Source organism: Amia ocellicauda, chromosome 18, assembly GCF_036373705.1.
Source record: "Amia ocellicauda isolate fAmiCal2 chromosome 18, fAmiCal2.hap1, whole genome shotgun sequence".
Classification (NCBI taxonomy): Eukaryota; Metazoa; Chordata; class Actinopteri; order Amiiformes; family Amiidae; genus Amia; species Amia ocellicauda.
The window spans coordinates 24,556,793-24,576,905 of record NC_089867.1 but is presented as its reverse complement, the minus strand read 5'-3'; the positions used below and the strand labels follow the sequence as shown (position 1 = coordinate 24,576,905).

The 20,113-nt window shown below is 49.0% G+C and overlaps 1 protein-coding gene across 4 annotated transcripts in view; it reads left to right on the top strand.

The window, feature by feature from the left end:
- The first annotated feature begins 3,363 nt into the window (after positions 1–3,363).
- LOC136713478 (pleckstrin homology domain-containing family G member 5) overlaps positions 3,364–20,113 on the top strand; it is a 69,168-nt gene continuing 52,418 nt past the window's right edge. For 3 of the 4 annotated variants that reach the window (XM_066690575.1, XM_066690573.1, XM_066690578.1), the window contains exon 1: positions 3,365–4,177. In XM_066690575.1, the coding sequence (XP_066546672.1) occupies positions 4,090–4,177 (88 nt within the window). In that variant the 5' untranslated portion in view covers positions 3,365–4,089. Of the gene's footprint in view, positions 4,178–20,113 lie in introns of all 4 variants that reach the window. The other variant, XM_066690574.1, reaches the window with a different exon arrangement.

The window sequence follows — 20,113 nt, the reverse complement described above, 5'->3', positions numbered from 1 at the left end:
GTATTTCACCTGCAGGGTGTCTCTCAATAGCGAAAGCTCTCAGTTACATTTCCTGATATTTATCACCCATCATTGAACGTACACACAAATATTTTCAGTCAAAATTACCCAGGATACCGCTCTGTTCCCTAGAGGGTGTATTCTGGGTCGATCCCGATGGGAGCTGAAAATCAAGCAGTCAACCCACCGTCAGTGTATCCTTAACCCGGGGGAATACGAACTAGGAAAGTGTATACGGGCATGTGGACAGGATTGCCTGATACGAAACCAATCCCCATTGCTTAATTTCTTCATTGCAAAAGACGAAGCTTACATATGGAGCAGAAGTCACCCGGCGGGCACAGAGTCCTCGACGGCACAGGCTCAGCTCCAGGAAGGTCGGAGATGCGCGAGACCAGGGGAAGGAGCAGAGCGAGGGGTGATGGGCAGCATCTGCGGCCTGAATTAGGTGGCCGTCTGATCCGCCCCCCCACCTCGGTCAGACTCAGACGCTGGCTGCCGTGTGTGGGTGTGAGGGAGAGAGAGGGAGAGAGAGAGGGCTTGTTTGTTTCTGAAGCACTCCGGGTTGCTAAGCTGTTGAAGAGGCCATTTAAACAGGAGCCTCTGTCTGCGGAGTCCTTCACCTCCTTTTCTGCCAGTATTTATGAGGGCTGTGCCAAGATTGAACTGGTCTGTGCGAGTGTGTTTGTGTGTGGGGGGCAGAGTGAGACAGAGAGAGGGGTCCTTGCTACTGAATACAAATTCAACCAGAATATCTTGAGGTTTTAACTTTAGCTATATTGAACACGATCAGGTAATCGTACCCAATTCGGCGATTTGCCTGTTTGTCCGGCTCTCTCTCAGCGAAGGAAGCAGCCACCCTCTGTCTCGACACACCTAGTGAAGAGATGTGTAAAAGTGCCACAGCGGAAATCACATGGCACAGCTTGAACCATTGTTGTTGTTTTTTTTCTGGGCTTCAGTTGCAGATGGAAAAAGTGCAGCTCATTTTGTGAACGGGGGGCAGAACTCTCTTCCAAATAGGAAGATACTGAAGATATTTAATCTAAATATTAATATCTTAGCAGGGATTCAAGCTGAAAAGAGGCAGAGAGTTAAAACGACACTGAGAGGAATGGGAATCCACCAATCGAGCTCTGCATTTGCGATCTCCCGATTCTGAAAGTGAATACAACCCAGAAAACACACTAAAGAGAACGTGATATGAATCTGTCTGACCACTTTTCACTGGGGGTCCCACGCAGGTGTCTACACTAAATCATAATTGAAAAAACACACAGCATGGAGCGATAGAAGTGAGGGAGAGTTAGAGTGAGGGGGTCTATTTGCTTTCCTCGTCCAAACAATGTGGGGAAGCAATACAAAAGGCAAACACAATGCTAGGGTATATTGTCAAAAGTGTAGAATTGAGAACAAGGGCAGTGATGTTCAGACTGTACAATGCACTAGTTAGAGCTCATCTGGATACTGTGGACAGTTCTGGGCTCCACACTTCAAGAAAGATATCGCTGCTCTAGAGGCAGTTCAGAGGAGAGCAACCAGACTTATTCCAGGTCTGAAGGGAATGTCCTACTGAGAGACTGAGGACCTGAACCTTTTCACCCTGGAACAGAGGAGACTACGTGGGGACTTGATCCAAGTCTTCAAAATCATGAAAGGCATCGACCACATCAAACCAGAGGAGCTTTTCCAGATCAGCAGGGACACACGCACCCGGGGACACAAATGGAAATTGGGCTTCAAGGCATTCAAGACAGAAAACAGGAGACACTTCTTCACACAGAGAGGCGTCACAATCTGAACAAACTCCCCAGCGATGTGGCTGAAGAGACAATTTGGGAAAATGTCTTATGTTCTGGGCTGGATTTTGAGGTTTTGCTGTGAATTTCTTTGCTACACCGGAGACGTACAGGAGAAATCATGTGAAGGGGTCAAATGAGAGGAGTTGTCTTGTGAAATAGGGGTGAGTTGACAACTATGAAACAAGTGATCAGGCAGGGGATGAGGGGGAAGGCGATGTTTTCAGCTCCCCTGATGCTCTTCAGGCTGCGTTCGAAGTGGAGGGGGTTGAGAGCTAGTCAGGGGAGGGGCAGTGAGTATGGACCAGGCCTCGGACTTGTTGTTCGCGACGCCCCATGATTGTTTTATAGCGCGGCGTTTGAAGTAGGAGCGCCGTGTTTGCTCCAGAGCACGGCCCTCTTCTCTCTGAGCGGATAATGCTCCACACATGGGCTGGCTGGCAGGGCGAGAGAGGACTTGGCGGCGATTGAAAGACCTCTGCGGTGTCTAAAGCACAAATGTGGAGGCCAGCTGCCTGGGAAGAACAAGAACAAGAAGAAAGAGAGTTAGGCAGCAATCTATATATACATATATACATTAAAACGCCAGCTCTTTCAGTGACGCACACAGTGGCCCGGCTCCAACTGGGCACATATTTGGGCCAATCAAAACGCAGCAGTAGTCGGCAGTCAGTGCTCGGTGTGGGTGAGGCTTGTGGTTTAACGTTGAACCACCCTAGCATATTGTTTAGGTTCAACAGGTTTAAGTGATGTCAAATTAAGCTATTACAACCTGCCTCCTCCTTTTATTCAAGTAGCACTATAACTCTAAACATGGGAACACAACAACACACACACACACACACGCTGAGAACGGCACAGAACTGGACACCTGTTTTGTTTTTATTACCCCATAGCTGTCAACTTTCAATTTGTGCTTATGTAAGATATTTCCCACAGCGTTCAATTATACTCCAACTTTGACTTGTTCCAAATGTTGTGTAGATGAATGTTAGGTCTTCTTTTTATTTATTTAATGGGCAAATAAATGAACCAAGAGAGGAATTCATACAGAGGTGTGAGGGCCTGACACAACATCCCAGTGTTTGCCTTTGCAGTCAATGCAATAAGTGTGGACAGGTCTGTCGCCCAGTACTGCGCCGAGCTGCAGCTCCACAGCGGGCACTTCGGCTCGGCAGTGCCACACTCTTATACCATAACACACCAGACGTTGCAGCCTTGTCCTGGAAAATCAGACGCTGGGTTTGTGCTTCCAAAAATGATAGTCACTGTAAAAGTTTGTAATGCAGTTGTGCTTCTGAATATGAGTGGCCTTCACCTGAATATACTACTGCTAAGCTATCTGGCCTCTAGTTTGATCTGTTTAGATGAGTGACGGGAGAAGTATCGCCTGCTTTTAACACCCAGCTAAACTGCGCCCCTAGTGGTGAAACAGTGAAAGGTCTGAGCATGAAGGGGTTAAGAAAAAAAGCCTATTAAAAAAAAAGAGCTGACTGTGGGAATGAATGGAAAACGCCGCTGCCATGCTGGACGAGCCGTAAATCCGGGGGGGGGCAGACTGTCTGCACGGCGGGGAGACTTTGCAACAGGAGGCAGCAGAGCCACTGGGGGACTATGAGAGGAAGGCTGATGCAAAGGCAGCCGGGGAAGAAAACATGTATGTTGTGTGTGGTGTGAGCTACGCGCAGACGACGGGAGAGCACGACACACGCCGCACACCCGTGATGCACTGAGACCGGAGCCGGGAGGTAGGAGGACGCAACAATAACAGTTTGCTACAATGTTGCCAGAGCGTTGTGTGTCGGCGGGCAGGATACATGCAACAGGTTATTATGCCTGCTGTGCTTGTGTGTTTGCACCGCTGTCTAGCTGTGTGAGTTCATATACTAGCTCATGTTTCATTTTTCATGATCCTATTATTGTTATTTCACGGGCACAGCTATTTTGCATGTAAATGACTCACCGGGCAGTAAGTTTAGCACTAATTGGGAGTTCAGTCTGTGCACTGTAGCCAGTATGGAGCGAGTGGATCGGGTTTTGCATCCGAGATGGGTTGATAAGAGAAGAAAATAAAAAGCGCAAGATTGTGTTGGGAGGAATAAAGCAGTGGAGGAACAATTTGGACCGGAGACAGCCTCCACATCTACACGCTGGACTCTGCCGGAGTGTGGGGGTCTTTGGGGGGCGACTTCAGTGACAATAACCGCCGCACACGCGTGTCTGTGCCGCCAGGGATACAGAGCCTCTGGACGGGGAAGAGAGAGCCAGCGGAGACCACCTCCATGCCCCCATGGTGCCCAACAAGTGGACCATGAACTCGGTTCTGCACAGATACGGGTCGCCGCCGCGGAACTGGCTCGGGTTGCGGCTCAAGCTGAGTAAGTGGACACGGTCTCTTTTTAAAAATCTGGTTTTATGTCGTTTTCTGGTGTTCTGTATTTTTTTAATCGATACAGTGAGTCAATCGATAAGTAGACTAATTTATTAATTAAATCACGCATTGCATGGTGTTGTGGGAGGCGATGCGTGGTTTTCTTTAATTAAATGATTAGTAGGAACATTGTGTCTGAGTCTGGAGACCCTGAAGGAACAACGTCCTTTACTGTGCCAGCTCAGCCACTAAGGCAGTAGGCATGATGGGCAAATGCCAAGTGTATGTGATGGTGAGAACTGAGCAGTAAAGTGGGCAGTTGATCATTCTTTCCCCTGATCCTATTGGGTTGAAAGAGAAACGATTTGAGTCCGAATGAGCAGTAGAGGAAGTTGACATGAAGCCATGGTGTCAGGGTACTGCAGTCCACTGGAGGGGACTGGGAGACAGACATGGCGGAGGAAGGATAGCGCTGACAGACGGGGAGTGCGGCAGGGTGTCCTGATGATCAGGTTTGGGGGTACAGCACCTCTCCCAGTGGATACAATTAGTGCTTGGGGTGGCATGTGAATGGTTGCACTCTGGTAGTGTGGGCAGTCAGGAGAGGTTGGACACAGTGCCCGAGAGAGCGCCGATCCGAGGTGCAGGTGGGTCTCCGCTGGCACGAACCCAACCTCTTAATTAGCCAGAGCTGAGCGCGAGCCCTGTGTGTGAGCTGCCCATTCATTAAGTAATTAAGCTCATTTCCACTGGCAAATCGCCTCATGCAAGCTGGAAGGGCTTAAAGTTGTGTCTGCGCTTCTGGCATCAGTGAGGACTTGTAGCAATGATAAGTAATCGCTACAGGCCGGAGAGGGATCTGGCACACTTAGAGGCATAAACGCACGAAACGAGCAGTGTCGCAGAGATGCTTTTAAAGAGCTCTCCGGAGTCTGATTCGAATATTAAAGCAGTGAGTGTGTTCTAGCTGCTGCAATGATGGAGGCCTGTCAACAGCTAGCAACTAGACAGATCTCTTTCTCTCAAGAGGAAATCTGTTTCTCCTCGCTGTCTTGTTTTTCTTTCCTTCAGGGCCTGTTTCTGTAACTTGCTGACTAAAAGAAAAAAAATGATAGTTCAGTCTCGCAGTTCAGCACTTGCCACATAGTCGAAACTATGTCGCTGTGGTGAAGCAGGTTTTACTGGGCCCTGACAGCGATAAAGGTCTATCAGACTCGCAGTTTCTGCAAGAGGACACGGTTTCGATGTCGGTTTAGAACTGCTCTGTCCGGCTGCGGTCAGACGTCTCTCCCCCACCCCGGTCACATGACGCTCGGGTGATGCACCGCTATTGTTCGTAGCTGTAGAATGGCTTGCTGCTGTCTGGACCAGACTGCACTGCTGTACTGACCATAACAAACTGAGACTGATTGACTTGATTGCTTCTATCGGGGAGTACAGAACTGTGCCATCTCACAGTGAGCCAGTGTTTACATGCCAATGAGACAGATCCCCGTGCACAGAGCTGTGCAGACGTGTTTGAATACACCAGTGTGTCTGGGTCGGTTCCACACAATCAGGGCCTGGGGCTACTTGTATAAAACACTTTGAGTACTGAATCGTCTCTGCGTGCTTTTCCTTCGACTGGCGCATTCACTTCAAGCTTAAACTAAAGGTCCACTTGAAGTGAAACGCAGCGTGAGTCGTATGAGGTAATTGGCCAGAAAACCTGTTTTATATTTTGCCCCTTCAAAAAAAATATGCAATAACATAGTAAAGCATCCTGTTAAACTTTCTTCATGCTTGTATGAGAGTCACTTTAATTCCCAATTTGAATCAGCATGAGGAATTATATTTAATTTATTTTCTCTGTGAAGATATTTCGGTCTGTGGTCCGTAGTGCCGTCGAATGCAGGTGTTGACTGCTCACAAGTATTGTAGTTCAGTGGTTTTCAATCGGGCACACACAGGTGTGTCAAAAGTATCAAAAATAATCAAAAGTTTCTACCGGGATCGAGCAAGATTCTCACTGACGGTTAAGTTTTGGTACACACCTCCTCCACCCCTGCTAGTGCACACCCTGGAGCCACACCTGAGGCCAGACCTCACACGAGGAAACTGAGATGAGACACACTGCACGCCGTACAGCGAGATCCGCAGCTTTTCTTTGATATCTTCCAGAAAGCAGAGGATTGTGGGACCCTGCCTTCACAGAGAGCCTCCGCAGTGGCACAGACGATCCCATAATAACAGTGGTGTCTTGCTCTCAAGTGGAGTCACTCATTAGCGGGCATCTGGTGCAGGAGTGTGTTTACAAGGTGCGGGCCTCACAGCAGCGCTGAGAGACAGTGGGCCTCGATCCGTGTCTGTGAAGAGCAGACTGCCTGCCCTCCGCCCTGACACTGACCACCTCCGCCAGCTCGTCTAAAACTGCAGCACGGCGCGGCAGAGGGAAGCCTGTAATCTCGGTGAGGATACCAGGCTGCCTTTAATACCGCGGATGCCCAGGCTGCGGGTCTTAAGCCTGTCTTCAACCTGCCGGCTTAATCTGTGGACAGATGTCCCATCGGCCTGTCTGAGGGAGAAGGAGAGGGAGAGGGAGAGAGCCCTGCTTTCCTTGAGTGCGATCGGTAGGGCTGCCTGCAAACCTGAATGCTGAGCTTGCAAACCTCCTATCTGTAGATCGTCTTGTCGTTTTTGCACATCCTCTTTTAATTCATCTGTCCATTGTTCCTCCCTCACCCCCCACCCCTTCTCTTTAGTTTTCTTTTCTTCTTGCCCCGTTTCCTGCAGCCTCTGCTACTGGCTAATTGCGCAAGCCTTTAACCCTCTCCTCGCCTCCGTTTGGCTCCTATCGCCAATCTGACAGTGAGCCACAGCCAGCTAAGCATTTGTGCCCCCTTGAATATTGGCTTCTGGCTTGTTTGCAGACTGGCCTTCAAATAACAAAATCCTACAGAAAAGAAAACAAAGCCAGGAAGTCCAAAATATCTCCAACTAAGACACATTCTCTCAGACAATGCTATAATAATAGTCTCAGTGCGATCGCTTCTGTCTAAATCGTCCGGACATCTAACCACAAACTCTGTGAGGTAGCATAGGATACATCAACAGTCACAACGTTTCTCTCTGAGTCGCAGCGTCTTGTTCTCCACTGCCCGATCGATGGCTGCTTAAACAAAGCCTCATTCAGAATGGAGTCAGAGACGTACATATCTGTCATTTCTCTGCACGTCTGTAAATGAAAATCTCTTTGGTTGAAGGATTGCAAAAGGACGTGAAGGTACGTTTTCCTTTAAAGATGTGTTTATTCCTGCCAGTTGCTTCCTTTAAAGTCAGACCAGTCACCTGGTGTTCGTTCTTTATTTTTTCAATCCTATTTGTTCATTTGGGCACAGTTATTGTTGAAAATTGGCACAAACCTCCTTCAATGCAAAGTGTTTTCATTATCGCACAGGAAATGCGGACGTTTCTGTGCCTCTATGAAAATTATTCTGGGCACCTGACATTTACCCCACCTCTGAGAACGGTTATGTAAAATACCTGCATGTGAAATTACGAACGGAAGCACAAAGTCAACAAACAATCTAAGTATTTCAGTTGCTTTATTCAAACCTTCTATCCAGAAATGATGACCCAAAATATTCTTCACTTCAAATTCAGGTGTTTTGCACTATAAAGGATTTGAAAACTATCGCCTAGTCCATTTCCATGTTTCCTGAGATGTAATAATTTAAATTGTGTTCTTTAGTTGAAAAGTTACTAGAGGAGACTATTTCACGTCTACGGACACCAACATCAATCCTGTCTCTTGGTGCCAGTATGGGGTTAAGTCCCGGTGGACTGCAGGGGACTGGGTCCGGTTCCTTTGTGTCGGGCTTGTGTGTTTTACAAGAAACCGCCTGGCACAGAGTTCATCCACAGAATTAGGAGCTGCACTGTCATATAGTCAGCTTCGATTCTTCACACTGCTGTAAGTCCCTGGTGTCTTCTCCGCTTTGCTTCTTCAGTTTTCTTAGTACCTCAGCCCTCGGGGCACGTCCTTGAACTGGGGGAGAGAGAGACAGAGAGAGAATGGTGTTCACTGATCCAGGGTTTCCAAGTATCCTGTCACAGCTTTGCAATATTATAACCGGTGGCCTAACCCGCATAAATAGTGGGATTGTGTTGCAGGGCGCCGTACACGAAAGGAAACTGATCTGGGCCGTCACAGTCGCTCTCCTCACTTCACAGACCCCGCTTATGTCTTCCCGAGTTTGGGGGCTGTGTGCTTCCCCTCATTCTTCAGATCAAGGATAGGGAAAGTCCTGGACACCGTCCTAAATCCTTCTCTCACATCAGAGTGTGCCCGACCTGTACAAATTGGCAGCTGTTTTGTTTGTGCGTCTCTGGCAGAGTCATTTCGGTGTGTGAGGCGGCGGGAGAAACTCTTTGTGTAATGTGGTTTGTGTAAAAGACGAATTCAAATACTGATCCTCAACTCCTGTTGTGCTGTCGCTGCAGGCAGCTCCAGTGAGTGAAATGTTTTATCCTTACCTGTAAGCTGTGATCTTACCTGACAGCCTAAACTATCCTGTATCGGATTGATCTGAACCTTGGTAGCAGTCCGATGCCACAGTAACACACCATTTCTGTGCCGGCGGCATATAGAATCTCGATCCTCTGCAAGCCAAGGCCTGCTTCCCTTCGTGTCTGAACGCAGACAAAGCCCTTTTGACTGTCCGCTCGGGCGTTTTCCTGAATGGCTGTCTTTAGTGGCGAAACAACATGCGTTTCCTTCCTGCGCTTTTGAAAGGCGCTGGTCTGCTGTGCCAGTCTGGGAGATGAAAGGGCTGGTTTTCCAGAGCTGGTGAAGAGGTTCGTTAAGGTCAGCGCAAACACGTCTTAATTGTTTTCACGGCGAGGGACGGCGGGAGCTCTAGCTGGTGAGAGGAAACCAGGGAGCGAGTGCGGACTGAAATTAAATGTGTAATGTTTCCTAAACGTACATAAACTCTGCTTCAATAGATGACCTCAACTTGGAAAAACGGGGGGAAAGTGAATCCATGTACTCGGGAACTGGTCTTTAATCACTTGTCAGTTTTGGAAAATCAATCAATCAATCAGTCAGTCAATCAAACAGTTTTTATTTAGTATAGCACCCTTCACAAACTTTAGATGCCACAGAGTGCTGACATAGACGGGAGTCTGTTTGCCAGCCAGTGATTTATTTATATTTTTTGTAATTTATTCCCATCGTACGGCCCTGAATCTCCCATCTCCACACACTCATGAGTAACAGGATGGGAGACGCCACGCCTTTTCCAAATTGCCCTGGCGGTTTTCCTTTCCAGAGAAGCGCTCTGGGGATAATGAGAAGGCAGGCTGCTTTGAGGTTGGCTCGGGTACATCTTGTTTGAGTTAGACGGCCCGGGGTAGCACTGTTCTTCGTCGGAAAGCGTTCATCTTTCCTCACAATAATATATGTTTTATAGAAAATCTGTTTCTTGATATCCCAGTTTCCCCCGACAAGCACACGTCACTTCCCAGACTCGGCTTTCCCGTCTGTCCGTTTGCACTGGTGAGTCGATTGTAGGATCTGAATGCTGTTTTGCTGTGGTCTACCAAACTGCTTACCCATGGTTTCCACATGCCTTCTCTGTGCTTCACCGTGAATACACCATGGGCTACCATAGTAAACGTGTCTCTTTACATATCGTCATGGTATATTGTGGTATTCCTGTAGTCCAGCTCGGTGAAGGCAGAGGAGAGTACTGCCGGCACTGTTGATTTCCCAGGACTGGTAGCAGGCACGTGCAGCCTGAGGCCCGTGGTGCCACTGAACGGCCCGGCACGTGTGTCCTGATTGAGAAGACCAAGTGGTCACGGCTGCTGTTTAAATTGGCCGTGTGGGATGTTAAAGCCAGGGCCGGTTTACAGCCTGAACGAGCCAAAACACAGCAGTGTGGAAATTAAGTGTTGTTCCAGGTAGTGTCTCAACTGGATTTCCTCCTGGTTTCCTTCCTTCGGTTCCTCGGACAAAACGCATCCAAAAAATTATCACATCTATTGAGAAGAGGCCTTTCCCTTTACTGGGGTGAATGACACTGAAACAATGCACTGGAAAGAACGGGTTACAGTTTCCCTTTGTTGTGTTAAGTGTTGACCTGGGATTTGAATCCACGAGTTTGGTTTCTCTTTCTGTTGTCCCTTTTAGTTTTTTCTTCATAGTGTTATTGTAATCAAGGTTATCTTTTCGAGCCGCTGACCACAGTCATTTCTTGTCCAGCCAAGCTTCTGCTAATCTTCAGTGGTTTTGACCTTTGAACTGTCTCTCGGAATTGGGCCAAACAAGAGCCACAGGTTCCAGCTGCTGGCATTACAGTAACTAGAGCATAAATTGAAACAAAATTATCTCCCCCATGGGAGTATCGGTTTCACTCGGTTGAGCAGAGATAAAGGGTTAGTAATCTGTGTGGGATTACACAGAGAAGCACTTTAATATATAATAAAGAGAAAACAAACATGAAAAACTGTGCAGAACTAATTGACTGAGGCCTATGTTTAGCTTTTGCAGATTATGCAAAATTTTATAAACGATATTCAGCAAGGACATGAGACGGTATTCAATGGAGGCCACTGAAATCAAAGCTGATGTTTTGTGGAGCTGCGTCACTGCGCTGAATGCTCTCTGCCGGCGTCTCGTCTCCCTCTCAGAGCTGCACACGAGGTGGAAATTGGCCCCAGTGTCCCTGCTTGTGTTCTCAGGCCGTCCAGCCAGCCTCTTCATTCAAATCAAGTGCTGTATTCCTGCAAGCTGTTTCAGATCACTACCATATGTCTGCCAAAGCCCGGCACAGTACAGTAAAAAAAAAACGCTCCTACCTCTCTAATTTGTCTTCCTGAAATTAGTTTTTTTTTTTTTTTTGGATCACTACCTCGCTCCTTCCCTCCTCCTGTGAGTCCTTAACCCCTTCCTTTCACCTGGGCTCTCTTGTGTTTTCGAACCCCAGCTGTCGAGCGCCGGCCGGGGTGGGCCTCGTTTATCACCTGATGTCGGGAGCTCCCTGGCGGAGATCTGGAACCGATCCCCTCTCTGTTTCCATGACCAGGGTGGCCTGTTTTTACGCTCACCAAGGGGAGCGGGAACTGTCAACCCTCTCCGAACTGCCGTGAGAGAGAGCAGGGTCTTTCACCCGGTCGTCTGAAAGGAAAATACCGGTGAAGAGGTGTTTAATAAATATCAGAATGCTCGAGTGCTAAATGAAGAGAGGAAAGTGTGAGCCAGCAGGCACAGGGATGAGTCTATCTTTTGCTAAGGATCTGCATGTGTCTGTGCCTGGACACAGTAAGACTTTGGGGGCGAGACACCTCAATCATTACATTTTCTAATGTTGGTAAAGATTTACCAACACTGCAAAGTACACACAGTGGACTATATTGCAAAACATAACAGGCACAACAGACATAACTAAAGTAATAACAGCTTTTCACAATGCGTGTTTCTGGGCACAGTCTTTTTCTGGGAGTGGTCTCCATCTCCTCCAACTGATTTCTTGTACCTTTTTAGTTCAGCATCCTGAGCAGGACTATTAGATGTTCTCAATGTTTGCTTTGATAGATAGACATGATGTAGTTGTGTTGAGATGAGGAGATGGGATGAGAAAAGACGAATCTTCCGCTTAGGGTGTCAACGAGAGCAAATCGAGCAGAAATTGGCCCAGCGGTCAAAGTGTATATTCCGGGATATTCCTATCTGGACCCCTGCGTATCACAGGGCAGAATATGCGTCTCATCTGACGGTGATGCTTATTTCCAAGCACACAGTCTTACAATGGGACTCGTGCCCGATTGAGAGCATGTCCGCTGATGTCATCTGCACAGCAACATTTGACCTCGGACCTCTGCCAGCCTGCCTACCTTGGAATCATTAAAAACATATATATTTTCATACAGCATGCGTGTGGAAAAGGCTGAGTGAATCATTCATCACTGTCACATCTCCCCTTTCCTGTCTCTGTTTTTGTCTCCGAGGCTCAGGAGCCCAGATCTGACACCCCCGTCTCGGTTCCACTATTCCACTGCCCACGTTGTTTATTCTCTTTCCCGAGGACTGCAAGAGATTATTTGACTTATTTTCTGTTCTTTATAGTCATTCATCATTTATTTTTTTATGTTGGGGGTGGTTAGAGAACTGAATAATCCTCTCCTCTGAAGTGTCCTTGGCTTTCCAGGGAATTCTGGGTATTTCATCAGATCACGGTGAACATTGCGAAAAATAAGAGAGAGGATGGAAAAAGATGTAGTGGCAACAAACTCGCTTCTCCTGAAACCGTTTGATTGATTGTCTGAACTTCAACATCGATAATATTTGAATGGTTACAGCATGGCGGCCATTTGCTCTCTTGGTCTGTTGGTAGCTTATTGTTCCTCTAATCTCCTCTCACGGCGTCTGGAAGGATCCCAGAGAATCTGCTTCAACCGCATCGCCTTGCAGCTTGTTCCAGACACCCCCAGCTCTTGGTGTAAAGCAATGCCTCCGATCTCCAGCGCCGCACATCCGCTTGTACTTTCTCACCGAGTTATAAATAAAAGCCATGGTGCAAGAAAACATCTGAACAGAAGAGTTTCTTATGAAGTGAGAGAGAGCCCATTTTTACAGAAGGTGGCAGAGGTTCACTCTGTTGTTCCTTCCTGTTGTTGTAACTCAATGTCTTTTTTTTATTCATGTGGAATAAAGAGGAAAAATTATGACCAACCGAACTCTGCAGAGAAATTGTAGTATAGTGGATAACTCAGTCTATCAGACGGTCAGTGTGTTTTGTTTTATTTTAGTACTCAGTGAGTCACAGCTGGGCACAGCAGAATAATTGGAGCAAAAGCAGTGCCGTTGTGACAAGTAAAATCTTCCCATTAGGGAAGTGAAAAGGACTCTTTTCGAACCTCACACACTTTCTCTCCAGGGGAGTCTTTGATTCCCATTATCTCTATGGGTCAAACTTTTCCCCATATTTTCTTCCCCAATTTTTTGTCTTTAAATGCGCTGAGCACAGCTGTTTGGGAGACAATGCATTCATAAAGTAAATAAATCAGCCCCATAAATAAAGAACAGCATCTTAATGTATGCAGAAAAATGTCAGGCTTTTATAGTTTGTGGTGGCCATTCCCAAACATAAAGAAAGTTCATAATCTCTGTAGGTGGGGGGTTTAAATGGGAGCTTTGTGTCGCCCGTTCCCGAAGTCATTGGCCCAGGCTGGCTGTCCCAGCATGCACCTCAGCTCGGCATGAATACAGCACTTGTCTGATGGTGTGGGTCGAATGCCCCCCTACAGTTCAGCCCCTTCTGGAGCCGAGACCTTCCCCACAGCAGTTATGCTACTGAGATCCTCACAACACAGGAAAACTAGAAAAGTTCTTAAAACTCTTAAGAAGGATAACGTTTAGAGAGAGAGGAGGGAAATAGCGAATTTTCATAGGAAGACGCCAGGGTAAGAGATGAGTTACTTCCCTGTCATACAGAAGGGAGGGGGAATGAAGAAGAAGAAGAAACAGTAGGGTTTTATTTGTAGTGTTTTCTGCAGATGGTTCCTCTTCTGTGAGAGATGCGGGGAGGCAGGTGAAGAGAGGGTCTCCATCCAGATCTCCACGGGTCTAGCTGCTCTGCGCCAAATCAAAGATCTCGTCTGCAACCGTGGAAGACTTTTGTCAATCGAAATTTGAGGAAGGCAACAAAAAAGAGGGGGAGGGGGAGGAAGAGAGAAGGAAAGACAGCATGGGGACCTCTGGAATGCTAGGAGGACGTCGTCTAGAAGGTTGTGTGTAGGGTGAAGAGTAGATGCTTTGGCTGTGTTCAGAATCGGTGACTGGGGGCGTGTGGGTGGTTGAAGGATGTGTTTCGATGGGGGATGTTGGTTGTAGATGAGCAGGGTCTTATTAGATTGATATTAGGCTAGCAAAGGGAGAGCAGGTGTGGAAACGTGAACAGAGATTTTGTTCGGAAGCTCTTGTGGCTGGGCTGTGTTGGGTTTAGAGGAGAGGAGAGGACCAGTAGTGTCTCGGTGGGTTCTTGGGTCAGAGGTGTGTTGAGTTCCTCTCGGTCGCTGCTGTCCCCATACCGCGATGTTTCTCTACTGGAAGAAGCGGGGGGCCTACGAGCTGGAGACCCTGCCTGCCTCGCTGACGGAGCTGGGCCTGGGGGCCGAGCGCTACTCCTGGGCCTCCTCTCTGGATGTCATCCATGACCTGTGCGGTAAGACACTGAGGGAGGGATGGGATGGGACAGGGAGGAGTGCGGCTCTGGGTCTAGACGGGGGGCTGGATACAGGTGCTAGTCCCAGAGTAGCGCTAGTTCTGAACTTCCTTACTGAAGCACATCAAACCAGACTCTTTAAGTTAGGTTTCTTCAGGTAACTTTGGCCTTAAATACAGCAGCTTCTCCCTTCATTCCTGTGCTGACTTTAATGTGTCGAGGCGCTTTGCTGCCACAGCCTTGAACCTGAAGGAGCTCTTGAAGGGAAGACATGGGGGGGGCATAAGCTGTTGAATGCCTCGGGTCACAGGGCAGCACAGTGCCGCGGCTCCCGGGGGTCCCATTAACTCCTCGCCTGCCTCAGATCTCAATGAAGGGTTCAGATCTTTGACAAATAAGAAAAACAGCAGGCCGGTGTGAAATCGGGAGAGCAGAGCTTTTGTTCTTGCCAGTTGGATTTCCTTCCATCTGGGCTCTTAAACGCAGGGTTCGACTCGCGATGGACTTCAAAAAGTTGTAAAAATCTCTCCCGTTGCGTAAGTGTTGGGTTACAGAGAGGGACCTACACTGGCAGCTGGATTGGGATTAGGAAGGGAAAAATAAAACGCCAGGCGGAACAGGAACCAGATGACCCTGTGGCCCTTGAGGGTTGGAAGTTGAGGCCCCCAGTGTAGTAATTTAGTGTCAAGAGTGGATCGTTTACTTGACTGCTGAGAGTTACAAATCTGAGTCTGAGCCACTCCAGAGACACGGTGGACGATCCCCGGCGTTGAAATAAAATACTTTAGGCTTTGTAATAAAATAAAATGACTTACGGTGTCCAAGACCGTATTTGTCTTCCGATGTTTGGGGAAGTGAGTCGCGGGTGACGAGGAGAGCCTGTAAAAGCTGACATTAATGGGTGCTGAAGTGAAATATTTGCCAGGGGGGTGAAGGCTCGTCCGCGCGGCGAGTCGCGGTGTTCAGTGTCAGTGTGTTTGAAAGGCGGCGTGGGCTCTGAGCTGCTGGCAGGCCGCCATTAATATTATTAGGAAGCGAAGAGGGCATAGTTTAACTGTTTAGCTTCCCAGAGAATAAGCAGCTGGTAGAGCAGGGTGTGGGGGGAGGAAACGCTCGGCACCGGCCACGGCGCTGGGAACACGGCTCCCGTTACACACTGTGGGTGCCTGCTTTTTTTTTTTGTCATCTTATTGACGTCCTGGTTGATATTTCCAAGTTCTGCAGTACTGCCCTCATGGACAGATTACGCTGGTACACGTACCAAAGGATGTTTGTACTTCTATCATGGCCTTATTGTGGTTTCCCATGGTTTTAAAACACCTTCTCTGTGCTTTACTACACTGGATCACAGGAATACCATAATATACCATGACACACACTTTCCTAAGGTGTGTTTACTATGGTAGCCCCTGGTATATTCATGTTCAAAGCACAGTGCAGGCAGGTGAAAACTGCTGTGAAACTATGCTAAAACTGTCATAAAACTGAGTTAAAACTGCACAGATCCCATGTCAAATTGACTTCCATTTATAAGGCTGGTGCTGTGTGAGAAAACACGGATTCCAGAAGAGAGAGAGAGAAACAGTACATGCTGGTATAGCGCAGTAATACTGTAAGCCGGCTTTGATCTCCCTGTTTGTACTGTAATTGGGAGAATTATCGCTGGCAATTAAGGACTCCTACCCCTGAGAAAATGTCTCTTTCGGTTAGGGTGGCCCGGAAAGACGGGTCGGGCCTCGTACCCACATTCCTGAAGCTGTGATCAGTTTGGCTCTAATGTACCCAGACGCCGGCAAGAACCCCAAGCACACTGTGGCGTCTCCTACCGTCCCCTGTGGGACCCGAGACCGGGCTCTACAGGGACAGTCTCCGCACTGAGCCGTGCCAGAATCGGGGGCCTCCGCAGTCTCATCTCATTCTGGAGTCGAGTGAGAGAAGCAGCCTGTGTTGGGGAACCATGTGTAAGCCAGGTTTTCTGTTTCTACCACAGCAGAGGTAGCAAGAACCAGATTTTTAGGAACTACTCCACAGGGGGCTATATCTGTAACTAGACTGGGGGCAAAAGTTGTTGCAGGCTGCTGTGGTGCCAGTTTCCAATGGGAAGTGGGCGGTAGGGAAAGTCTGAGGTTCCCCCGTGGCTTCTGGTTTGGGGACATGGCCGCCAGACACGAGTTAGAGAGAGCCCCTTTCCCCGCAGGCTCCTTTGGCAGCCGTCCCCTGGCTTCCCCGTCGGTCTCCCAGTCTGTCGTCTCTCAGGGCAGCGCCGGTCTGCCGTGGTCTGGCCGTAGCGTGTGATTCGAAGGACACAACGGACAGACTCCGGCGAACACACGTCACAGAAGTGTGAACCAAATTGAAAACAGGCACTGGGCATACTTCACATTCCTCCTGAAAGTTTGTTTAAACTCACCGTCATGCACACTTGGCTGCTGGTGCATCGCCTAAACAATATAAAACAAATTAGGCAGCAGGGGGGCTGAGGGACCGGGGGAGAGGGAAGAGTGCGCCGTAGGCGTTCGAGCCGAGACGCGTGACTGAGGAGGAGCGCGGCGAGTGTGGGTGGGCAGAGGTACGAGTCGGTGTGGGCAACTGGGTAGAGCTGGGGGACTGGGAGAGAGGGAGAGGGCGGGAGGGCAGGAGGGCTTGCAGTGGCTGTGAGAGCTGGTTTGATTTGGGGGACATATGTGAGCATTTAGGTGCACAGTGTCTCTGTTAGCATATAATGTGTGCATCGAGCTGGCGTGTGTGTGTGTGTGTATGTATACAGTGTATGCCTGTGTGTGCTGAGCAAGGATCTGTGTGTGTGTATATGTATACAGTGAGAGTGTGTGTGTACAAGTGAGAGTGTGTGTGTGTGTATATGTATACAGCGAGAGTGTGCATGTGTTTGTGTACAAGCGAGCGAGAGTCCGCGCTCCTGTGGGTTTGTTTGTGTATGCGTGCGTGTGCAATGTTTTTGTTAATGGTCTGATCGGCAGTGCTGAGCTCACGAATTCCTCCCTCCGCCTGTGAGTAACAGAGAGAGCGCTGAGTCAGGCTGCCGCATTCGCACAGACGCCCACACACCACCGCCGCCCTCCCCACGGCACGCCCCCACCGCGGCCTGCAAGCGCCGGCTCAGACTCCCGGCTGCCTGGGATCGGCGCGCGGCCCACTCTGGGGGGGATTAAAAACAACTCCTCTGGCAAGAACAACAGAAAGTGTCACAGCCAGTGGAAAATTCCCTGTGTTTGATAAGGGCAGGTGCTTCGAAGCCCGGTTACAACTGGACACGGGTCTGTGAATCCCCTGCCTGGTGTTGTCAGACACACGTCTCTGGGGTAGTGAGGTTACTCTGTGGCTCCGGCCTGGCTGTCTAAATCTGACTCCACGGCAAACCTCTGGTACGACCACAGAGCAATTTCCCTTTGGGCTCCTGTTGCCTCTCATAGTTATGCTTAATGTATTTTCTGCCATCCTGAATAAAGGAGAAGTGTATCCAAGTGTTGCAGGGACCTCTGTGGAGCAGCGAGGCTCTTTTTGTTGATGCTGATTCAGATGCACCATGGCTTTCCAGTGTCAGAGAGAAACCAGAAGCTCTCTGTGCTCCGGGCAAATTGAACGGTGTGTGCGCGCGTGACACAACACCAGGCATGGAAACGGAGCAGACCCCAACACAGCACTGAGTCGCCTGGCTTTCTGAGGGATGCAGAAAGCTGAAATTTCACCCCAGGCTGTAGGACTGCTGGTGGGGGGGAACTGGACAATAGCACGGTCTTAGGGAGGGCCCCCATTTAATTTGGTAGCAGTGTGTAGTTCATTAAGAGTCAGATCTATATTTCGATATGTGAGGAAACAGTGACTGAGATTCCTGCAGAGAGGGATCTGAGATTAATGGAGTCAAACTCTTCTCCGTTAAAAAATGTAATAAAAAGAAATCGGAAAGTGAAATTGGCAGTGCGGTGGAGGAAGTCCGTCACGGCCCCGGCGCTGCGGGTTGCCTTTCCCATTGCTGGCTCCGGGCGCCAGGCACGGCCTTATTAGGATGTGGGCTTGGGAGCGGCGCTGGCTTTGCGCGGGGCTGCAGGGGCTCTGTGTAATCGGCGCCTCACGAGCTCCAGATGTGTGCCAACAGCTGCGGACGCGTTTAAGAGCGGTGGAGGGGGGAGCCGGGGGTCCGGGCCGGTGTCCCTCATTTACAGAACAGGGTTTGATTTCGGGAACGATCACCCTTTTTCATTTTCTCACCCCGTGACTCCCAAGTGTGGGATACGTGTTGCTCCGGGGTGGTGGGCGGTTGTTGTTCTCTGAGCAGGTGAGTGTGACGGCCCCGTCCCTGGCACAGCACGGGCTCCCCCACCTCCACTCAGCTCTGCCACATGGCTTCACAGCTGCTCATCTGGCACGGTTTCCCGTCTTGCCATTTTAAAAGGGGCTCAGTTTCTGTGCCTGTTCGGTGCCGTGCCAAAACCTGTGGAACAACCTTCCTCCTGCCAGCAGGGCAGCGGGGCCGCCAGGAGCCACCCAGGGGCCGATTGTTGTGAAGGAGCACCTCGACTTCTGTATACATACAGAAATGCATTAAAAGGTTTGAAAGTGGAAAGATTCATCCCGATCTCTCTCTCTCTCTCTCTCTCTCTCTCTCTCTCTCTCTCTCTTCCCACCCTCCCCCTTCTCCCTCTTCTTTCAGAACTTAGTCATCCCCCCTCTCTCTATCTCTCTCTCTCTCTCTCTCCTTCTTTTGTCAGCCCTTCCTAAGTCCCCTCTCTGCCCCTTCACTGTCCTCACCCTTTAACCATGACCTTCATCCCTTCTCTTTCTCTGAGGTTCCCCGCCTCTCCCCCGGCTCTTGCCATTCTTCTTTCGCTTTCTTCACTTATTCCCCCTTCTTCCTCCCTCTCTCTCTCTGTGTTTGCCCTCCCTCTCTTTCTCCAGAATCGGGCCTTCCTTACAGTGTGTGATACTGAGGGCTTACTGTTGGAGTTTTTTTCCCCTCCCATACATTGATTTTGATCAGTGTAGCGTATTGAAGGTTAAATTAAAGGGAATTGAAACATCCAAACTCTCCCTCTCTCTCTCGGCTCACTGTGTAGATAAGACTGTTTCCTTCCAAGGTCTGTTGTGTCTGCTTTGTGGCTGGCAGTTTCCCCTTCACACAAAGACTGGCCTTGTAAATTTCTCTCTCTCTCTCTCTCTCTCTCTCTCTCTCTCTCTCTCTCTCCCTGGTTAGCTTTTGCTGACTCTCGTACTCTCCCTCTCGCTCTCTCTTAATCTTTTCATCTTTCTCACCCTCCTTGCTCTCTCTCTCTCTCTCTCTCCCTCCGTCTTTTCAGCTTTCTTCATCCTTTCTTTCTCTCTGGCACTCTAACCCCCACCCCCCATCACTGCTGAGAGATCGAGTGATAGTAAGAGAAACAGAGCCATCAAATGCTGCTAAATAGTCTGCTTGTACATGGGGGGTTTATTTTCCCTGCTCTTTACATGCGTGTGAGTGTGTGTGCGTCTGTACACATTCACAAACATTGTTCTCCTTTGCCGACTCCACTGTTTGCTGACTTTTAATTGCCATCAGGAACGTGGATAGGAGGAGAAACCTGGGCCTGTGCTGCTTTTCAGCCTATTAAACATTTCCTTTCTGTTCGCTTTTGCTCCAAACACCGTTCATTCCCCTTATTTATCCAAGCTCTGGCCAGCACAGCACCAGGTCCTACCGACACAGCGCAAACTTTCCTTTTATACAGCTGCAAATCCCCGGA